Consider the following 20,715-nt stretch of genomic DNA (forward strand, 5'->3'; position numbering starts at 1 on the left):
CTTTTTAAAAAGAAAAAGAAGAAGAGAATTTTACAGACAATATTAAAAGGTGTAGCATTGTCACTGGAGTATTAGAAGAAGAGAAAAAAAGTAGTACCATGCTTAAAATTTTTTTGGGAACGAAATAATGGCTAAAACCAAATTTGGCAAAAGACATAACTTACATTTCAAGAAGTTCAGCAATCCCAAACAGGATAAACTCAAAGAAATCTATACCTAGATGCTTCATAATCAAATGGCTGAAAACCAAAGATAAAGAAGAAAGTCTTGAAAGTAGCCAAGAAAATGATAAATTGATACAGAGGGAAAACATTCAAAGGACTGAATTTCTCAGCAGAAGTCATGGAGGCCAGAAGGGCCTGACACAAAGTTGTAAAGTGCTTGTATAAACCAAACACACACAGAAAAAAAGGAAAAAAAAAAAAAAAAATGTCAACCTGTAACCCACGATCTTATATCCTGTGAAAATAACCCTTGGGAATAAAGGCAAAACAGATACCTGGTGAAGGAAAACTTAAAATCTAAGTAGATTTGATTTAAAAGAAATTCTAAAGGAAGTTCTTAAGGCAAAAGAGAAATGTTATCAGAGAGAAATCTGGAACTTCAAGAACGAATGAAAAGTAACAGATATGGTAACGATCTGGGTAAAATATAATAAACCATTTTTCTCTTAAGTTCTTTAGACAACATATGATAGACAGTGAAAGAAAAAACCATGCCATTGGTGCATTGTCAATGTATACAGAAGCAATACTTGTAATAAATACAACATAAACTGGGAGGATACAGAGTGATAGGAAGGGTTTATACATTACTTCTTTCTCTCTTTTTTTTTTTCTTTGACCATGATGGAATGAAGTAGAAATCAATAACAGGAATATATCTACAATCTTGACACAATCTCATAAAAGTAAAGCACATTTCCTCTGAGTCTATAACAATGAACTATTCTTAGAAGGTAGCCAGTGAGTTGTGATAACTACTTTAATCTATATTTTTCAAAACTCTCAAGAGCCAATCAATGTTAGAAGAGCAATAAATGAACTTTTATTTAGGCAAAGAAGATAGACCTTTACTAGCTTTAGAATATCAGAAAGTATTCACCGACTTCAAGTTTTAATTTAGAAGATCCTTAAAAACCTGGAAACAAATGGGAACATTAACTGTCTGAGTTATGGATAATGTAAAAAAAAAATTTTGTGAGATACCACAAGTAGGCATTATTTACCATCTATGTTAAATTTAACATTTTTCCATATTAAATGTCAAAGACTGTATAATAAGTAAGTATAAGTAATTCTAACTAAGTAGCTGATTCCAATCTACTGTCTTGATTTTTTTAATTTTTTGATTCATTGTACACAAATGGGGTACGACTTTTCATTTCTCTGGTTGTACACAACGTAGAGTCACACCATTTGTGTAATCATACATGTACATGTGTAATGATGTTTGTCTCATTCCATTATCTTTCCTTCCTTGATTCTTTTCTTCAATACAAAATCTATCCACACAAAGCTAGCCTCACTATAAAGGGAACAGGCATTGATCTGTAAGTAGATATAATACTACTAATAGTTGTAGCTACTGCCAGATTCAGTTAATGCGTTTGTTTATTTTTTTAGCTGATATTTCATTTGGTTCAACATAAAGAAAAATGTCAGATTTTACAATATCTTTTTTTTCCCCCCACTTTGGTACCAGCGATTGAAGTCAGGGACACCTAGCCACTGAGCCACATCCCTAGCCCTTTTTGTATTTTATTTAGAGGCAGGGTCTCGCTGAGTTGCTTTGGGCCTCACTAAGTTGCTGAGGCTGGCTTTGAACTCATGATCCTCCTGCCTCAGCCTCCCGAGCCATTGGGATTACAGCATGCACCACCATACTCAGCTAGATTTACAGGCATGCACCACCATGCTCAGCTAGCCAAAGAAAATTTTTATTTGGGGAGTAAACATTCAGCTACAGTAAAATAATAAAACACTTTAATAATAGTATGAAGTATCTGCTACTTACCCTACTTAGTAACTATCATAAATAAGCAAGCTTCTATTAGCTATCGGTCTCTCAAGGCTATCTAAACCAATGATCTTCAATTTATTCACACTAAAATAACTAAAAAATTATGCAACATCGGGTGTGTGTGTGTGTGTGTGCATGTGACACGCTGCTACTGAGGATGGAAAACAGTCTTATGGATACTAGGTAAATGCTCTATCACTGAGCTTAACCCCAGCCCAGCTCACAAATTTTTAATTTGGTATTCAAAAGTTTTGATTTTAAGTTCAAAGAACTGCAAACAAAGTAATATCCTGCACAATACAAAATTTTAAATAAAACCTTTACATTACTTTAAATGTTTCCAAATAAATGAAAACACCATGGAGATTTGATTCCTAGACTTGTCTTTATAAAAAAGTACATGAACACACCTCTTCCTTAACAGTAGAAATTTTACAACTTCCCTTTTCTTCCTTGAACTTTTTTCGCACTCCACTTCCTCCAGCAGAATTTAATTTGAATGTGATATACCTGCGTGCTTTAGCCATACTACAAATGTTCCAATCTATAATGACTATGTATGTGTATTTACATTTTTCTTATCTCCAATGATCATAATGCCCTAGTGTTATACTCTGTCATCCAGACTGTATTATTACAACAACCACTGGCTTACATTTATCAAAAAGGCATGGTTTCAGGGACTGGGATATAGCTCAGTTGGTAGAGTGCTTGCTTCACAAGCACAAGGCCCTGGGTTCAATCCCCAGCACCACAAAAAAAAAAAAAAAAAAAAGGCATGGTTTCATTATAATGTTTTACAAATAATAAGCATAATAAGAAATAATTACTAAAATATATCTTTTATATATGCATCAGCAATTTTTCTTTTCATTTGTGTTTATTTAAACACTACTCAAATCAACTGATTGAAATCAGGTCTCCCTTGGTAAGCAAAGAAGCTGAAAACAGTATTTTAAAAATGAACAAGCAAGTCTTCAATTCATTAATGACGCAGGTGTAGTGTTTCCTTATCCTGTACTTTGAAGCACCCAGTTGAAAATACATCTTTTAATAAAAGCTTTGGGGTGATGCTTTTACGATAGTATTAAAGAAATCACCAAGTTGTCCCTTCTGTTTTGCTGTCCCAAAAAAGTGTAAAAACTCCAAAGCAATATACCACAATGTGATTCAGATGGGCAGAAAAGGATGCCAGTCTTCAGTCAAGTGGGAGAAGAGGATATGAGAGAACCTCCCAGGCAGACCAACATTAAGAAAGAGTAGAAACAGACACCAAAGATCTGGAATTGAACTTTCTTAAAGCTATCTAAACTAACTAGTCTCCTTCTCCCCAAACCAATGATTTGCTTTTCAGCCTCAAGCAGAAATCCAATAGAAAAAAATATAGTCAATGCCTCAGTGTTAGACATAAGACATGTAGGTTTTTTTTTTTTTTAAATACCTCACCAGGCCAATTATTAAGTATAAAACTATATTAGTCAAGAAATTTATTAATCTTTTACAGGAAAACTATGATTTTTTTTTTAAACAGGAAAAGCATTTTAGAATACAGGAATATTGATAAACAATTTCCAGTTTATATTTAAATTTAGAGCTCAAAACTGCAGTAGATCTATGTGAGATATGTTCCAAGAACCCCAATGAATGCCTTAAACCAAAGACATTACCAAACTCTATGTATACTATGTTTTTTCCTATACATATGTACCTACGATAAAGTTTGATTTCTAAACACAGTACGTGCTTAACAAAAATAAGTAATAAAATAGAATAATTATAACAGTATATTGTTAGTTGTGTGAATTTGGTCTCTATTTCAAAATATAGTAATGAACTCCCCCCTTTCTTCATGTGATGGTCTGATACAGCATTAGGTTACTATGTAAGGGTGACCTGAAGTCAAGCACTGCCATGTCTCAACAGTCATCTGATACACAAGAGACAAAGGGCAGGTGGCATATACAGCATGGATATACTGAACAAAAGGAAAATTCATTTTTGGGTGAGACAACAGGACACTGCAAATTTCATCATGCTGCTCAGAACAGTGCATAATTTGAAACCCATGAACTATTTGTGTCTAGAATTTTTCATTTAATATTTTCAGGCCATGAATGAAAACTGGAATTCTTGAACCAAACCCCACAGATAAGGGGAGACTACAGTAATTTTAACTAAAACCTCAGAAAACAAAGCTGCAGATAAGGGAAGACTATTAGTTCAAAGAATAGTGAGAAATTCTTAAAATTAATTCTGACTGCTTTTAATTTCTTTACAGAAAATAAGTGAGTTAAGTGATGATTTACACTACTGAAGCGATCTTACAAGTTGATGGCATGATGCTCATAAAAATGTTAAATGGAAAATATGAGCTAAATGAATGGAAAACAGAGGTGGTCTTTAAAAATTCCCCAAATTCCTAATCTTTAAATTCAGGTTGACCAAACCTTAACTGAAATTGGTCTTTACATTCTGAGCAGCTTATCTTTGAAAATCTATTTCCTTCACCACTCCCACTAGATATATATTTGCTAATGATATGATTCTACAGAGCTCAACAGGCCTGCCTCTGTTTTTAGTTCCAACTGGGTCAACACCATCTCTCACAGAGATCTCTGAACTGCATTTCCCTCTTTTTAAAAGCATTCTCTCCTATTCTGTATCACCTGAGTTAAAGAGGAAAAAAAAAGGGCTGTGGCGGGCAGGGAGTATATCCACTTATAGACATATTTGTGAAGATTGAGGGGCCAAACCCTAAATAGCAGTCTTCACATGGCCCTATTATCACATTATAAAGTACACTAGTGCAATGCTCCTAAAGGTCAGATTCTATATTAGGCTATACTTCAGTTTACTAAAGCAAACTCATGACTCAAGTAGAAGCAAATATTCTGTTGAATTATGGTTGTACCTTTTTGCTTTCCTTTTAGATAAGAAAATACTCCATTTTAAAAAGAGAACAAAAGAGGAAGAAGAGAGTCAATCAACTCTTCAATGTATGAGATCGGCTAAGACCAAAAGTATGCACTGATATACATTTGATTATCAGTTATACTCACAATGAACAGACTGATAATTAGTATCTGAATTGTCAGCATTCCTTAAAGAAAACATCCTGGTACATCCTTCATTCACTTTGGAGGTGAAAAGTACCCATCTGTTCATTTACAGAAATGTTTTAGTTGAATTTCTGGCTCCAAGCAATTAATTACACCAGGAAATAATATCAATTCAATTTTCAAAATCATGTACTCTGACATATACTTTCCAAATTTCTCAAAACTCCTTAATCTGCCAGGTACAATGGCACATACCTATAATCCCAGCAATTTGAGAGGCTTACAAGGAGGATTCAAAATTCAAGGCCAGCCTCAGCAATTTAGCATGACCTTGAGCAACTTAATGAGACCTTGTCTCAAAACAAAAAATAAAAAGAACTGGGGATGCAGCTAAGTGACAAAGCACTCCTCAGCTCAATCCCAATACCAAAACAAAACAAACTCCTAAATCTCAGAACCTATTTCCTAACTGCCCTTGGGTACTTGTGATCAGAATATCAAGTACCACCTCCAATTTTAACTCTTCTTCAGAAAGTTAGGGAGAGAGGGAGAGGGAGACAGAGAGAGGGAGAAAGAGAGAGAATCAAATCAAATCATTTTTTCCATCATCTCATTTATTCTGGCTCAAAATCCTCAAAGTCATTTCTGTTGGTCCTTCCTCTCCTTGACATTCTGTTTTACCATTTAATCAGAATTATGCAATTCTTCTCCCACATATTCTTTTTTCATTCCCACATATCCCTCTAAACTCCTTTATCTCCTAAAGAGACCTAATTCCAAGTAACTGTAAAAACCTCCCTAATCTCCCTTCCTCTAGGACTGTCCCTTCCAATACATTTTATACAAAAAGAACTCCAAAAATAGCACCACCCTGTCCTTATTATTAAAAAATTCACATATAATATGAGATACAAAGAAACTATTAACATAAGTTGGATAAGCATTATACTGCTGAGATAACAAAAACAAAAACAAAAAAACACTTGGTGGGCAGGAGAGTGACTACTGGGGAGATTTCAGAGGATGTACAGGTAAACTGAAGGAAAACATTCTAGACAAAGAATAGCCTAATGTGTGAAGGTTCATTTTTGAGGAAGGACAAGTAGTTCAGCTGTGCAGAAGAGGTAGAAGATAAGGCTAGAAAAAGAGGTTGATCGGACTCTGCTCAAGTTTAGATTTGATTCTATCAAAATGTAAAACCAACAGAGACACAAGAAGTCTTTAAGTTTTTGTATGTTTGTTGCTTTGCTTTTAATACATTGTTTTTTAAAAACAAAATAACACAAGTATTTAACAGAACTAGACATATCTTCCCTAAGATGACAACTGATAAATTACTTAGTTATCTATACCTCAGATTAGTTAAAAGACTACAGGAAAATTAGATATGAGGGCAATATTCTTTCTGTACATGTTCACTAAGCCAATTGCTTTATTTAGCTATTCAAATCCACTGTGTTTTTGAGGGTATTTGTTTGTTTTTGTTTTGGTACCAGGAATTGAGCCTAGGGGCACTTAACCACCACTAAGCCACATCCCCAGCTCTATTTATTTATTTATGTATTTACTTATTTATTTATTTTTGAGACAGTCTCATTAAGTTGCTTAGGGCCTGGTTAGGGTGCTGAGACTGATCTTGAACTTGAGATCCTCCTGCCTCAGCCTCCCACGCTGCTGGGATTACAGGCTTGCACCACACACCCAGCACCTCCACTGTGATCTTATTCATATGTGTCTTCATGATCTGTTACTGAGAGAAGCACAACTTAAATTCTCCACTCTACTTATGAGTTTGTCTACTTATTAATATCAAATATTGTGGGGTTTGTTCTTTTAATTTTTTTCTTTGTTTTAGATTCCAATTTTCTGGTGTCATATGAGCAAACACATAATGCCCTGAAAACACTGCTCTAGATAAGTTTTCTGGTCCATTCTTGGACAAATCTGCTTGTTATACCACTGAAAACTGGTAATTATTTTCCTCATGCTCTTTCCTTTCCAGCAGCCATCTACTTCCAGTCAAGTATACCTCAATATTTAGAGCACATACATACTGCTCAGTTTGATTGCCACTTTAGAGAAAAAATGGTTGTCCACATGATCAAAGGTATTCATATTCACAAAAAAAAAAAAAAAAAAAAAAGAACTAGGTACATCATGCTATCTGGTCACAGTTTATAACTCTGCCCAGGGTATAAAAGGAGAGAAAAAAGGTTTGAAACATCCAGAGAACATTTTCTTCTTCCCAAAGAAAAAAAAAACAAAAATCAAAATTACTAATTTGAAAAACCTTAGTCCCCAAGTCAGCAATGGCTTAAAATAATAAAAAAAAAACAATTCTAATAATTTAAAAAACATAAATATAAAACATTATGGCAGCTGTCCTAACTATCATAGTATGAATAGACACATGAGCAACATGGAAAGCTGAAAATTTCCTATCTCAATACTCATTCAAATTATAGGGAGGAGAAACTGCGATAAATTGTGGCTCAGTCTGCACTTGAAATGACTGAGACATACAGACAAGTCAGGGCAAAAGAAAACCCTCAAGTAATAAGTAATCAAATGCAACATGTAAGGTGTTTTGTTCCTACTTAGAAGTTGAAAATAAAGTCTACCATATGGTAATGAATAATAGGGTTTTCTTTCAAACTGTAGGTCATTACCCATTAGTGAGATATATTAGTGGTTTGTGATAACTGGTTACTTTTTTTTTTTCCTTCACATAAGAGGATTTATTAAGCAAACAGAGTGTCTCCTTGCAGGATAAGAGAGAAAATGAGAGGAAAAGAAAGGGAAAGAGAAAAGGAGCGCAAGAAAGAGTGTGAAAAGCGAGGAGGAGAGAGAAAGCAAGTCAGGGGGAGAGAAAAGAAGTTACTTTTTAAAAATGAAACGTGTCAGGCATGGTAGCACATACCTGTAATCTCAGCCGTTCAGGAGGCTGAGATAGGAGGATCACAAGTTTAAGGCTAGCCTCACCAATTTAGCAAGGCCCTAAGCAACTTAGTGAGACCCTGTCTCAAAATAAAAAATAGAAAGGATTGGGGTGGGGCTGGGGTTGTGGCTAAGTGGTAGATCACTCACCGAGCAGGTGAGGCACTGGGTTCAATCCTTAGCAACGCATGAAAATAAAATAAAGGTATTATGTCCACCCACAACTAAAAAATTTAAAAAATTTTATAAAAAGGATTGGGGATGTGGCTCAGTCATTAAGCACCCTTGGGTTCAATCCCTAGTACTAAAATAAATAAACAAACTGAAAAACAAACAAACAGAACAGGCTATAAGAAATAATACCGCAATATATTTAAAAGGTTAAGATTTAAGGTACTGTGGTTGTGGCTCAGTGGTAGAGCACTTGCCTATCGTGTGAGGCACTGGGTTTGATCCTCAGTACCACATAAAAGTAAATAAATAACATAAAGGTACTGTTCATCAATAACCAAAATACTTTTTTAAAAAAAGATTTAAAAAGTATTATTCATAGACTTGTTTTAGTTTTATGTACGTACATATATGAAATATATACTAAAAATTAAAAGGTGTTTCATATTATAGGTCACTACTAAAAATAGAAAATCTAAGCTGGGTGCAGTAGGACTACATTGCTGAAATTCCAGCAACCCAGGGGGCTGAAGTATAGAAGGATCTCAGGTTCAAAGCCAGCCTTGGTCACTTAGTGAGGCCCTGTCTCAAAAATTAAAATATAAAAGAAAAAAAGAAAGAAACAACTGGGGTTGCTCAATGGTAAAGCACCCCTGGGTTCAATTCCCAGTACCATAGGAAAAAAAAGGTAGGCAAAAGGCATTTGACTCAGCACATTGTACTTTAAAAAAAATAAAATAAAAAATAAGAAGGTGCCCTGCTCCATGAACAAGTCCTTCTTAGGCTTGCAGAGTAATGAGGCTTTAGCAGGTAAGCATAACTATTCACAGGCCTTATCAGGATAATCACCCCCTAGATGAATCCTGAGGGTTTGAAAGATATGTTGAGAGGAGCAGGGACCTCCTACATAGGCAGCTAGACATGCTGAGTCAACCCTGGCTATGAAGGTAAAGTGGTTGAGGCCAATCACCCCACATTCCACACTAGTAATACACTATCTGATCCTCACAAGCAGGAACTGTTTCTGGTTTGCTCCCACTATGTCCCCCTCACCTAATACGGCATATGGAATGTGGCAAGTAATGTTTGCAGTAAATGTTTGCTAAATAAATAAATTATATTGCATAAGTCATTCCCTCTCTCAGGCCTTGAATTTCTGTAAAGCAAAAGGACTGGACTAGATCAATATATTCCCTTTCAGTTTTAAAGGTCTACATATACTTCTTTGAGCTATAATTCCTAAATACATCATATAGAATATCAGTAAAATCACTCTAGGACATCAGGGTTTGTATATATGCCAAGTCACAAGGTTTCACAGCATCTTCCTCACTGCAGTCCTGCCTAAGATAAACAAAATGAGTTTGCCCTGTTGAAATGACTGAAACCATCACAGCCTCCTCAAGGAGAAACTGTTTTAAATTTGCTAAGGTAGAAAGAGCAGCTGTTATAGAAATAACATAAAATATGTCTGACCATTCAGCTAAAACAAGAAAAGTTGATACATAAAAAACAATAATAGCATCAACAAAATTTTGCTTCTTCAGAAAACTGAAATAACCAAATGATCTAGTAACTAAATAACCAAATGATTTCTGACCTTAATATCACAGTACACTTACTTTCTGTGAAGGCAGGATATTTGTTTTCGAAATAGTATAATATAGACTTATATTCCTCAATTGTTGATTAGGAATTACTTTCTAACCTTCTAGAACTTTTTTCCAAAAAGGGCAAGTAAATTATTCTTCAACCTATTATTTTAAGTAACATCATCCAGAATTAATCTGACTAACTCACAAAACCACCAGTTCACAAAATTAGATTTTATTAAATGTATCTACTAAAGGTTGACATGTAAGGATTACACATTAAAGTATGTTCCTTATCTATCAAAAAAAAAAGTTTCAATGGTTTTCAAATCACCTCTAACTGTTATGGGGAACAGTTTGGCTTCTAAATATTTCAAACTTCTTTGTAGATGCTTGTTGTAGAAACACAGGTATGAACTATGGGGAGATCAGAAAACTCTACAGAGATATTAAGTCTTTAAGTTGACTTAACATAAAAAGTCAGAAAGCAATTTTAAAGGCTTAAATAAAGGCAAATAAGAGACACATCATAAGACACTTTGTATTTGACCATCAATAAAAAGATAAGAAAGCCCAAAGGCATTTCACCATAAGCAGATTCTAAGAGAAAATGTTTATAATGATGACATTTCCAAGAGTTGACCTGTTCCTTCTGTTTTTTCTTAAATAGACTGTGCACAAAAAGTTATTCTTCCAAGTATATCAAAAATTTTAAAAGAGCAATAACCATTCTCATGACACTTAAAAACAGGTAAACAATTTAAGCTTACTTTAACAATTCTTTAAAATAGCATTCCATGAAAACTAAAACCCTTGTATGTTGCTGTTAGAATGCATGTAATAGTATAGCCAGTATGGAAAACAGTTTGGCAGGTCCTCTAAACACAGAATTACTATTTGATTCTAGCAATTCCATTTCTAGCTACATACTCAAAATAACTGAAGGGAAGATGAGAACTTAGATATTTGTACAACAATGTTCATTATAGCATTATTCATGGTAGCAAGGTAGAAGCAACCCAGTGCCCATCAACAGATGAATGAACAAAATGTATTTTATACATTCAAGGAAAACAAACCATAAAAAAGAATAAAGTGCTGAAACATGTTACACAATGAATAAAACTGAGAACATTATGCTAAGTGAATAAACTAAATAGATACAAAAGAACAAATATTGGAAGATTCCAGTTATGTGAAATACCTAGAACAAGCAAGTTCACAGAGGTAGACAATTAGAGGTTCTCAGTGGCTACAAGGTTGAAGGGAATGGGAATTATTATTTAACAATTTCAGAGATTCTGTTTGACATAATAAAAAAGTTTGGAAATAGACTACAATGATGGGAAATAGATGTGAATACAAAAAAAAAAAAAAAAAAAAACATTAATTTTACATTTTAAAATGGCTAAGCCAGGCACAGTGGCTCACACCTGTAATCTCAGCCACCTGGGAGGCTGAGACAAGAGGATCCCAAGTTTGAGACCAGTGTCAGCAACTTACTGAGGCCCATGGCAACTCAGTGAGCAGTGAGACCCTCAAAACAAAAAATAAAAACAAAAAATAAAAAAAGGGCTGGGGATGTAGCTCAGAGGTAAAGCACCTCTGGATTCAATTCCCAGTACCAAAAGAACAAAAAAAAAAAAAAAAAAAAAAAAAAAAGCCTAAAATGGCAAATTTTTTCACTATTTGAAAAATAGAATAATTCCATGATCACCCCACAGAATAAAATACACAAGGAAATGTGGCTGTACACAAAATGGAAAGATCTCACTGATGGTTATATTAACCAAGTTGTCCAACATAGTCACTTACAGCTGATTTTATGTCTTCTGATGTGATGTGATATGATGTGGTCTATATAATAATGATCTTGCTAGAAAATTGGGCATGAATTTTAACATGAAAAAATTGCCAAATCCAGAATATGCAATGTTCCATAGGAAAATTGGTCTAGACTCTTCACAAGAATCAAATGCCAATTCCTGAACCTTGATTGGATTCTAGATCTGGAGAAAATAGAGCTACAAAGGATATTTTGGGGATAACAGGTGAAATTTGAATTATGGAGAGCATGTATGATGTAGGATATTGAATTACTGGTAATTTCTTGGTTATGATAATGATATATAATTGTATAGAAGACTGTACTTATCCCTGTACTTTAAGAAACATATGTGATGGAACTTATGGGTGAAGTATCATGAAAAATGCAACCTATTTTTGGATGGCTTGGCAAAAGATTATATGTGTCTGTGAAGGGGAGGACATGGGTATGTGTGGAGGTAAGGAGGCAAAGCATGTAGCCAATAAGATAACAGTGAGTGAATTTTAAATAAAGAGTATATAGGTGTTCATATTTTACTATGGGTTTGAAATTTTCAATATAAAAAAAAAGTTTTTTTTAAAGTTAGAATTCCACAAAGTTTCCTCTCTTTACTATGCTAAAGAAAGCTAAATAAAACAGAGGGAAATATAGCAAATTCAGCATTTTGCATACCTTCCACATCATACCAGTGTGCACCATTTGTGATTCCATCTTTGAAAGTCTCATCTTCATCTCCTGGACAATGAGGCTCACCAGTTTTCATTATGGGGTGATTTGAAGCATAAGCTTTTGCCAAGTATTTAAAGACTTCATCATCTGAGGTTTTGCTATAGATTCCAGTTGCTTTGTGCTCTGGAGAATCATCAAAAGGATAGCTTGCTACCACTGAGCCACCATGCAGATTTCCAGAAAGCACGAACCTTGAAAACATAACCAAATCGCATATCACTAAAAAATAAATAAATGAAAGACACAGAAAGCATAATGCATTTAAAGTTCCACAATATCATTCATAAATGAACTCATGTGTGTGTGTGTGTGTGTGTGTGTGTGTGTGTGTGTGTGTGTGTGTTGATGGGGATCAAACCCAGGACCTCCTATATATTAAACAAACACTAACAATGAGCTATATCCCCAGACCCATAAACAAATTCAAGTATCTCTCAGAGACCTAAAAGACAACTCTATCAGCTGTTATAAGCAGACCACTACTAACAGCAACAAAAAAATGGAAAGAAAGTATCATCAATTTAAAATTTCAAACAGCTTCAAGTTAACCACCAGTAACATTTAAAGAATGTTCTATCATTGAAAAAAGTAGTTGAATAACACAGTATAATGTTTCAAGAGATGTCTTATTTAAGGAATTTCAAATTCACGTGTAATATACTTTATTATGACTTTTCTAATATTCAACCTTTTTTTAACCTATAAAAATGACAATTTCATATAGTTTAACCTATCGTTTATGTTCCATAATATGTTAATTTCATAGAAAAATGTGGCTGTACAAATAAATATTTGTTGAATACTTAAGTTAGGTTATGCTTTCTATATTTACTGTTCAAATAATTTTAAAGATAGGGAGTCTAGTTTAAAACAGGATGTATTTTGTTTTGTTCCCGTTTCACAAAATACCTAGACTAAAATCACATTTTCAAGAAAGAGGCCACAGTTGAGAAGTTTCAGGAAAAAACAAAAAACAACCTGAAACAGCTAGATGTTTTCAGAGAAAAATAATATAGCATATCAAAAACTAGTCTTCCATTGCACCAAGAAATGGGGACATTTAAAAAATGAATTGACCTGGAGATAAGGTTGCTCCCATTGAAACAAACAAACAGACCTTTTTCTTGCCAGGCATGATGGCACATGCCTGCAATCCCATCAACTCAAGAGGCTGAGGCGAGAGGATCACAAGTTCAAGGTCAGCCTCAGCAACTTAGCAAGGCCCTATGCAATTTAGCGAGACCCTATCTCAAAAGAAAAAGGTTTAATAAAGGCTAAGGATCTGGCTCAGTGGTTAAATGCCACTTGGTTCAATCCTCAGGAGAAAATTAAAAAACAATAAAAAAAAATACCACCATCAAAAAGTTTTTCTAGTGTTCTGTGTATGTACGTGTTTGTTTTGCTAGGGATTAAATCCAAGACCTCATACATGTCACTCTACTACTGAGCTATAGCCATAGCCCTGTGTTTTCTATTTTTAAGTGAATCAATTTATAAGCTGGTCAAAAAAAAAACCAATTTTTTTTTTTAAAAATCCAGGGGCACTTAACCACCGAGCCATATCCCCACCCTTTTTTATTTTTTATTTTGAGAAAGGGTCTCACTAAGTTACCTAGGGTCTCACTTAATTGCTGAGGCTGGCTTTGGATTTGCAATCCTCCTACCTCAGCCTCCCAAACTGCTAGGATTACATGCATGTGCCATTGTACCCAGCTAATCTGGTCATATTTATAGATATAAAAATACTGAAAAACTTCTTTTCTGGTGAAAGCTACAGGAAAAAAAATGCTTACAATATGTTTACGCATCTTTCCCTTATGTAATAGATCACACCATTACAAGTAAATATTAAATACTTTCTCTTTGTACTGTAAATTGGATTTTCTTGCTTCTGCCTTTCTGTGGTTGAAATTAACTAACCTATAGAAATTCTACAGGGGGTTGATACATATATAACATTTCTCTATATATACTTGGAAGAAAATTAAATCTATCATATGTTTAATTTGAAAGGTTATTTTAAGCATGATCAGCATCATCCCAGAAGAGATCAAATAATGAAAATTACTTGTAACACAGAATCTGTTCACATCAGAAGAAAAAAATTAGCCAATAATGCTGTAATTAAACACTAGAACAGACTATAAAAAGAGACTAGTTTAGGGGCTGGGGAGATAGCTCAGTCAGTAGAGTGCTTGCCCTGTAAGCACAAGGCCCTGGGTTCGATCCCTAGCACCCCAACCAAAAAAAAAAAAAGATAGAGACTAGTTTAAGACTAATATAATTATAATTAGCACTCTTCCAGACACCAGAGAATGCCATTTGGTATAGTGGCAATAGTACAGCTTTGGAGCCAGGAAATTATGGTAAAAATGTTCAGTCTCCCAGATCTGTGGCTCAAGAGTTAGACAATCAGAAGTTTCTGCCCCTAAATTCAATAAACCCTAGATTCCTTCTTATCTGTAAAATGGGGATTAATGCTACCTGCTTCCCAGCACAATGACTGCTTTACAGCTCCTGTTCAACAACAATTCATTTCTTTGGAGATATCTAGCATCATGTTTAAGGAATCACTAACATACAGATTATCATTGTATTGTCTACTCCCACTGTCCCTCTTAAATGACACAGAAATAAAAACTAAGTACATATTCTAACTTCTAACTCTATACTAACAACCTCCCCCCTGCCCCACACCAACCCTATGTATTAAAAATTTACTTTATGGTTTGTATTTCTACAATTTAAGTACTTTTTCCCCCACTGAACTTTGAGAAAGTTATAAGAAGGCAGGCCCAGTTCAGGCAATCCATTCAGCAACAAATATTTTCTGAGTGTCATCTATGAGCTGAACACTGTTTTAGGCACTAGGAATACATTATGAACAACAATTAAAAAGCCCTGAACATTCTAAGTGAAGTATGCCACTTTCCATATTTTTAATTAAAACTTTAAAATCCAAGGTTCTCTACTAAATGCTATTTTTCATTTTGTTCAAATGTCCTGTAACACTTCTCAGAAATATATTTAAAAAGGTATAACCATGGACTCTCAGAGCAATAAAATATCTGCAATCTACTTGAGTGATAAATTCAAGTAGATCTTCCATACTCTATTTTTTTAGGTACTAATGTCAGGATTTCAAGAGAAAGTAACATCAATCACAATGGCTAAAAGATTACTCTTTTGAGTTTTTGTCAAACCAATTTTACATATCAATTCCAATCTTATTTGAAAGGTATTTCATGGGCTCCATTCAAATCAATTCTCTCAAGTGTTCCTCCTACTTGACTTCAATATTATATATCACTCCTTACTTTAAAATAGTTGGGCTAGTGACTAGTAGCTCATGGTAGAGCCTAGCCTATGTGAAGCCCCAAGTTCAATTCCCAGCAATTCAAAAAAATAAAATATAGAGCTAGCTTCAGCAGCACAGAGAAGATCAGCATGGCCCCTGCACAAGGATGACAAGAAAATTTGTGAAGTGTTTCATATTTTTACAGACCAAGGAACTGGACAGACACTTTACAGAAGACATACAGATGATTAATAAATGTATGAAAAAATGTTCAACATTTCTAGTAATTAGAGAAATGAAAATTAAAACAACTCTAAGGTTTCATCTTACTCCAATTAGAATGGCTATTATCAAGAACACAAACAATAATAGATGTTGGAGTGGATGTGGGGAAAAGGCACACTTTTACATTGCTGGTGGAGTTGCAAATTGATGCAACCACTCTGGAAAGCAGTGTGGAGAATTCTCATAAAACTTGGAATGGACCCACCTTTTGACCCAGCTGTCCCACTCCTCGGTTTATACCCAAATGACTTAAAATTAGCATACTACAGTAACACAGCCACATCAATGTTTATAGCAGCTCAATTCACAATAGCTAGATTGTGGAACCAACCTAGATGCCCTTCAACAGATGAATGGATAAAGAAACTGTGGTATATATACACAATGGAATATTATTCAGTCATAAAGAAGAATAATATTATGGCATCTGCAAATAAATGGATGGAATTGGAGAATATCATGCTAAGTGAAATAAACCAATCCCCAAAAAACCAAAGGCCGAATATTTTCTCTGATAAGAGGATGATGATATATAATGGGGGGGGGAGTGAGAGAAGAATGGAGGTACTTTAGATTATACAGAAGGAAATGGGGGCGGGGTATAAAAAATCGTGCCATGAGACAGGCATCATTACCCTATGTACATGTATGATTACACAAATGGTATGAATCTACATCGTGTACAGCCATAGAAACAAAATGATGTATCCCATTTGTGTTCAATGAATCAAAATGCAGTCTGTAAAAAATAAATTAATTAAATAAATAAAATAGCTGCTAAACATATGATAATAAGCCTATAAATATTAAAAAGTTAATTACTAAATTAATTCTTATGTTCACTAGACAATGCTATAGATAAAAAATTGAGAATGTGATGCCTGAAAAACTACAAAGATTCAGGAAATGGTAGATGAATATGCACAAGCCTCCCAAAATAACCCGCCTCAACACTATGATAATGATCTTCAAAACATCAAAAAATTGGGCTTGTGGATATAGCTCAGTGGTAGAGTGCTTGACAGGCCCTGAGGATCAATCCCCAGCACCATCAAAAAATCATTTATATGCTATCTTCTATTAAAGTCTGAACAAGTAAATTTACTTAAAGAAATCTAGTGTGTCAAAAATATGGAGTTGGGCTAGGGTTGTAGTTCAGCATGTGTAGGGCACTGAGTTTGATCTTCAGCATCACATAAAAGTTTTGTGTCCTTCTACAACTAAAAAAAATATATTTTTTTTAAATGGGGTCAAATAAATTCTAAACTTCAATACTGACACTAAAATTTTTTATAATTTCTAAAATACTTGTCTCAATAATCAATAGTACAAAAAACACCTTTTGGGTAAAGCATATAAAGTAAACAAAAAATAAAAATAAACTTCCCTTTCCTAAACTGGAAGAAATGAGTCTTAAAATTTTACATATTCAAAATAACAAGTCTATTTCTAACATAGCTCAGTGAGTAGGAGATCAAGAAATTACCCCCCAAATTTACTTCACTAAATACAAAGAAAAAGGTAGTTTTCTCATACAGCCTGTTTGTGTCTTTCTTTTTAATATCTTATCTATCAAAGCACCAATCTCAAATTGCGTGTGTACTTACATTTTTAATTAATTCACATATCAGTATCCTTCGTTATTGATTAATCATTAAATACACATTTTGAGTTAATTTTTGAAGACTGCAGACGGATGGATATACTCTTTGGCCTATACAATCACCTATTTTTTCTTTCTGATCAGTTACATACTTAAAAAAACAGTACAGTATGATTAGGGTAGTCCACTACCACAGAATAAAATGACTCTCCATATAATACCAACTGACCCACATGAGTTTTTAAAATCCTCCCACGCTCCTATCATTGAACTAAACCATACTGAACCAAAACTCAAAACTGTTAAATCACTAGTGATATGAAGAGACAATCAGAGAGCAAATTTGGGGTGCCAGATTAAAAATTTAGGCTTTCAATATTAACCTCAAGGTGACTTAGACTAAAAGGAAATTTCGTATTTGGTCATAGCAGAACTAATACTGAAAAGAAAAATCCCTGCAAGGGTTGTGCCAGGGTATTGTGAACACTTAAGCAATGAAAACAGTTCAGTTGATATATCACCTCAGAAAAAGGCTGGCCATCACAGCTTTTGACAATAAGTGTTACGTCAAAGTCAAATTTATGCAACTGTGCAGAGGTCATGACGTGGTCATATTTAAAAGAAAAAAAAATCGTCCTAGAAAGTGTATGTGAAATATCTACAAGGGCTCTTCTAAAGGGAGTAAAGTGAAAAGTGAAAGAAAAAGAATCTGGAGCTGTCATAATGCCCATCTTCTAGATCTGATGTATCTGACTGAAATCTTATATAAGAAATGATTCCAAGTCCCACAGAGAAACTTCTTCATTTATTATTATCTTATCTTACCTGTCATTCAGAAATCTCCAAATCAGGATGGAAATTAGCTACTACTTAAGAAGTCTTATGAAGACACAAAAATGGGGAGTATGCTGTCTACCGTGATGCTTGAAAAAACAAAGCTGTATATGCTCACTTCAGAGACTATTCCATTTGTAGTAAGTTCCCTTTTCCTTCACTCCTCTCTCCTCCCTTTCTGCTGTAAATCCTACCTATATCTTCAAACTCAGTTCAAGTTCTACTTCTTCCACTGAGATGGTCAATATTATTTCAGCTCAACCACACTTTGCTGGTGGGTACAATTTCTGTCAAGTTTAACTGGGTGAACATCTCATATAGATTTATAATATTTTCTTCTTATACACTAATTTCTTGAGGCCCTCATTCTTACAAAGTTTTTAAAATCCTACACAAACTTAATAACACTCAAGATGTATATCAAGTGTAACAATTAGTTATTCTGCCCAGGCCCCATAAATAAGGTGCAAAAATGACATCAGAAACCCTTGCAGTCTAAAATAAAAACAGTTCACAGATCTGTGCAAGTTCTCCAGTCAAGTCCATCTGCTCCTTAGCAGAGTCAGAAGTAAAAACTGGCAGAGATTCAGTCTCTATCAAATAATCAAGAGAAAGATTCTGGGGTTGTCATTGCCATTTCTGGGCTTCAGTCTCTTGCCCTAGTAAGAGCACTGAATAGGAATTGGATTGCCTGAGTCTAAGTCCCAGTTATACTCCTCACTAGGCAAATTAGTTTAACCAGTTTCACCCTCAATTTTCCCGTATGCAAAACCAAGATGTGAATGGTGACTATATCATCCAGTTGTGGCCAAAATCAAGTGTGATAATGCAGTCACGGAAAGTGGTTAGAACAGTGCTTCTAGAAATAAAATAACAATATTGACAGTTTATCTATAAAATGAGTGAGCTGACCTAGGTTATCCTTAGGGTCTCAACCATCGCTTATATTCCATGGTCCTGAAAGAAGAGGGACAGAATGCCAGAAAGGAATCTCCCCTTCAGCCATGCCTTGACCAAATGACATCCTCTAGGCACCGCTTCTTTGACAATTAGCGGGACTAGGAGGCTCCGCGGCCTGGGCTGTTTCTATTACAGGGTGTCACCCTCCATCCTCACTATCCCCACCCCTTAGGCCGGCAAGCATTGTTTGAGCGCCTACTGGGTGTCAGAACCAGCATCTTGCCCTTGAAGGTTCACGTGGATGCAGAAGAGAGGTCGGAAAACACTCACTTGTTTCTGCGGATCCAGTCTATGAGGGCGCGGACCTCTGGCACTTCGTCCAGGGCTGGGGGCTCGCCGGTACTGAACTGGTCCGGGAAGCTGCGGTTGAGGTCACGGCCACGGCTGTTGTCTCGGCCGCTGACCCCCCGCGGGCCGCCCTCGCTGAGGCCGCAGTCACCCTCGCGGGCGCGCTCGAAGCCGTCGGGGTTGAGGCTGGGCAGCACATACACGTCGGTAGTGTTGAGCAGACGGACGAGGCGCGGATCTCCCCGCCGGTAGCCGGACGCCAGCTCGCGGGCCAGGTAGACCAGCACCTGCCGCGACACGGTCTCGTCGCCATGCATGTTGCCCACCAGCTTCACCTGCGGCCGGCCGGGCAGGAGCGGCCCCGCGGCGTCCGGCCCCGCGTCGTCGTCCGCGAACAGCGGCCCCAGGCCAGCGGTGAGGCGCAGCACCCACAGCGGCCGGCCCTCCACTGAGCGGCCAATGCTGAAGAGGCGAGCCAGACCCGGGGGACCCGCGGCCGCTGCCTCCTTCAGCGCTTTGCCCAGCTCCTCTTCGTGGTAGTAGTGGTCGAACTGGCCCTCGGCAGCCTCGGCGCCCGCACTCGTCGTCGTCGTCGCCTCCGCCTTCTTGATGTGTGCCCCCCGGGCTGGGCTCCTCAACAGCAACAGCAGCAGCAGGCACAGCGGCAGATGGAGGCGCCCGAGCCGCCAGGGTGGCCGCACTTCCCAGCCGCTCGCCATCTTCCAGCAGCGCCGCTAACCCCGGCTCCGCTCCCGCGGCTCCGCTCTCCGGGCGGCCGGGGCCCGCCGGATCCCCTCCGCGCCTAGCAACCCCATCCCGCCCTCCGGTCGCGGCCAATCGCGAACGGGCCTGCTGCTGCGTCACGCCAGAGGGCGGGGCTATCCTTAAAGCGACCGTTTCCCTCTGGGCGTGCCTTCCCTGCTCCAGTCCCGGAGCAGTTTGGTCACTTGCTTCCTTCCCGCAGGTTTTTCTCCCTCTCCTCCTTGCCTTCCTATTTCCTTTTCCATGCTTGCTCTGTTTCTCCTTCACTCTGTTTCTTCTTTATGGCTTCTCCCCTTTAATTGTCACCCCTTTTTCCTCTTGAGTACTCTTACTAACTCTCTTTCCAT

At 36.5% G+C, this 20,715-nt stretch overlaps 1 protein-coding gene across 1 annotated transcript in view; it reads right to left on the reverse strand.

Annotated features, from left to right (window-relative positions):
• The window catches only part of CPD (carboxypeptidase D), a 78,601-nt gene extending 58,206 nt beyond the window's left edge, over window positions 1-20,395 (reverse strand). Inside the window, exons 1-2 of the mRNA XM_079130771.1 lie at window positions 19,589-20,395; window positions 12,282-12,529 (exon numbers count right to left, since the gene is read on the reverse strand). Of these exons, the coding sequence (XP_078986897.1) occupies window positions 12,282-12,529; window positions 19,589-20,325 (985 nt within the window). The 5' untranslated portion in view covers window positions 20,326-20,395. The remainder of the gene's footprint in view (window positions 1-12,281; window positions 12,530-19,588) is intronic.
• Between the last annotated feature and the right edge of the window lie 320 nt (window positions 20,396-20,715).

Source organism: Sciurus vulgaris (genome assembly GCF_902686455.1).
Source record: "Sciurus vulgaris genome assembly, chromosome: 3".
Taxonomy (NCBI): domain Eukaryota; kingdom Metazoa; phylum Chordata; class Mammalia; order Rodentia; family Sciuridae; genus Sciurus; species Sciurus vulgaris.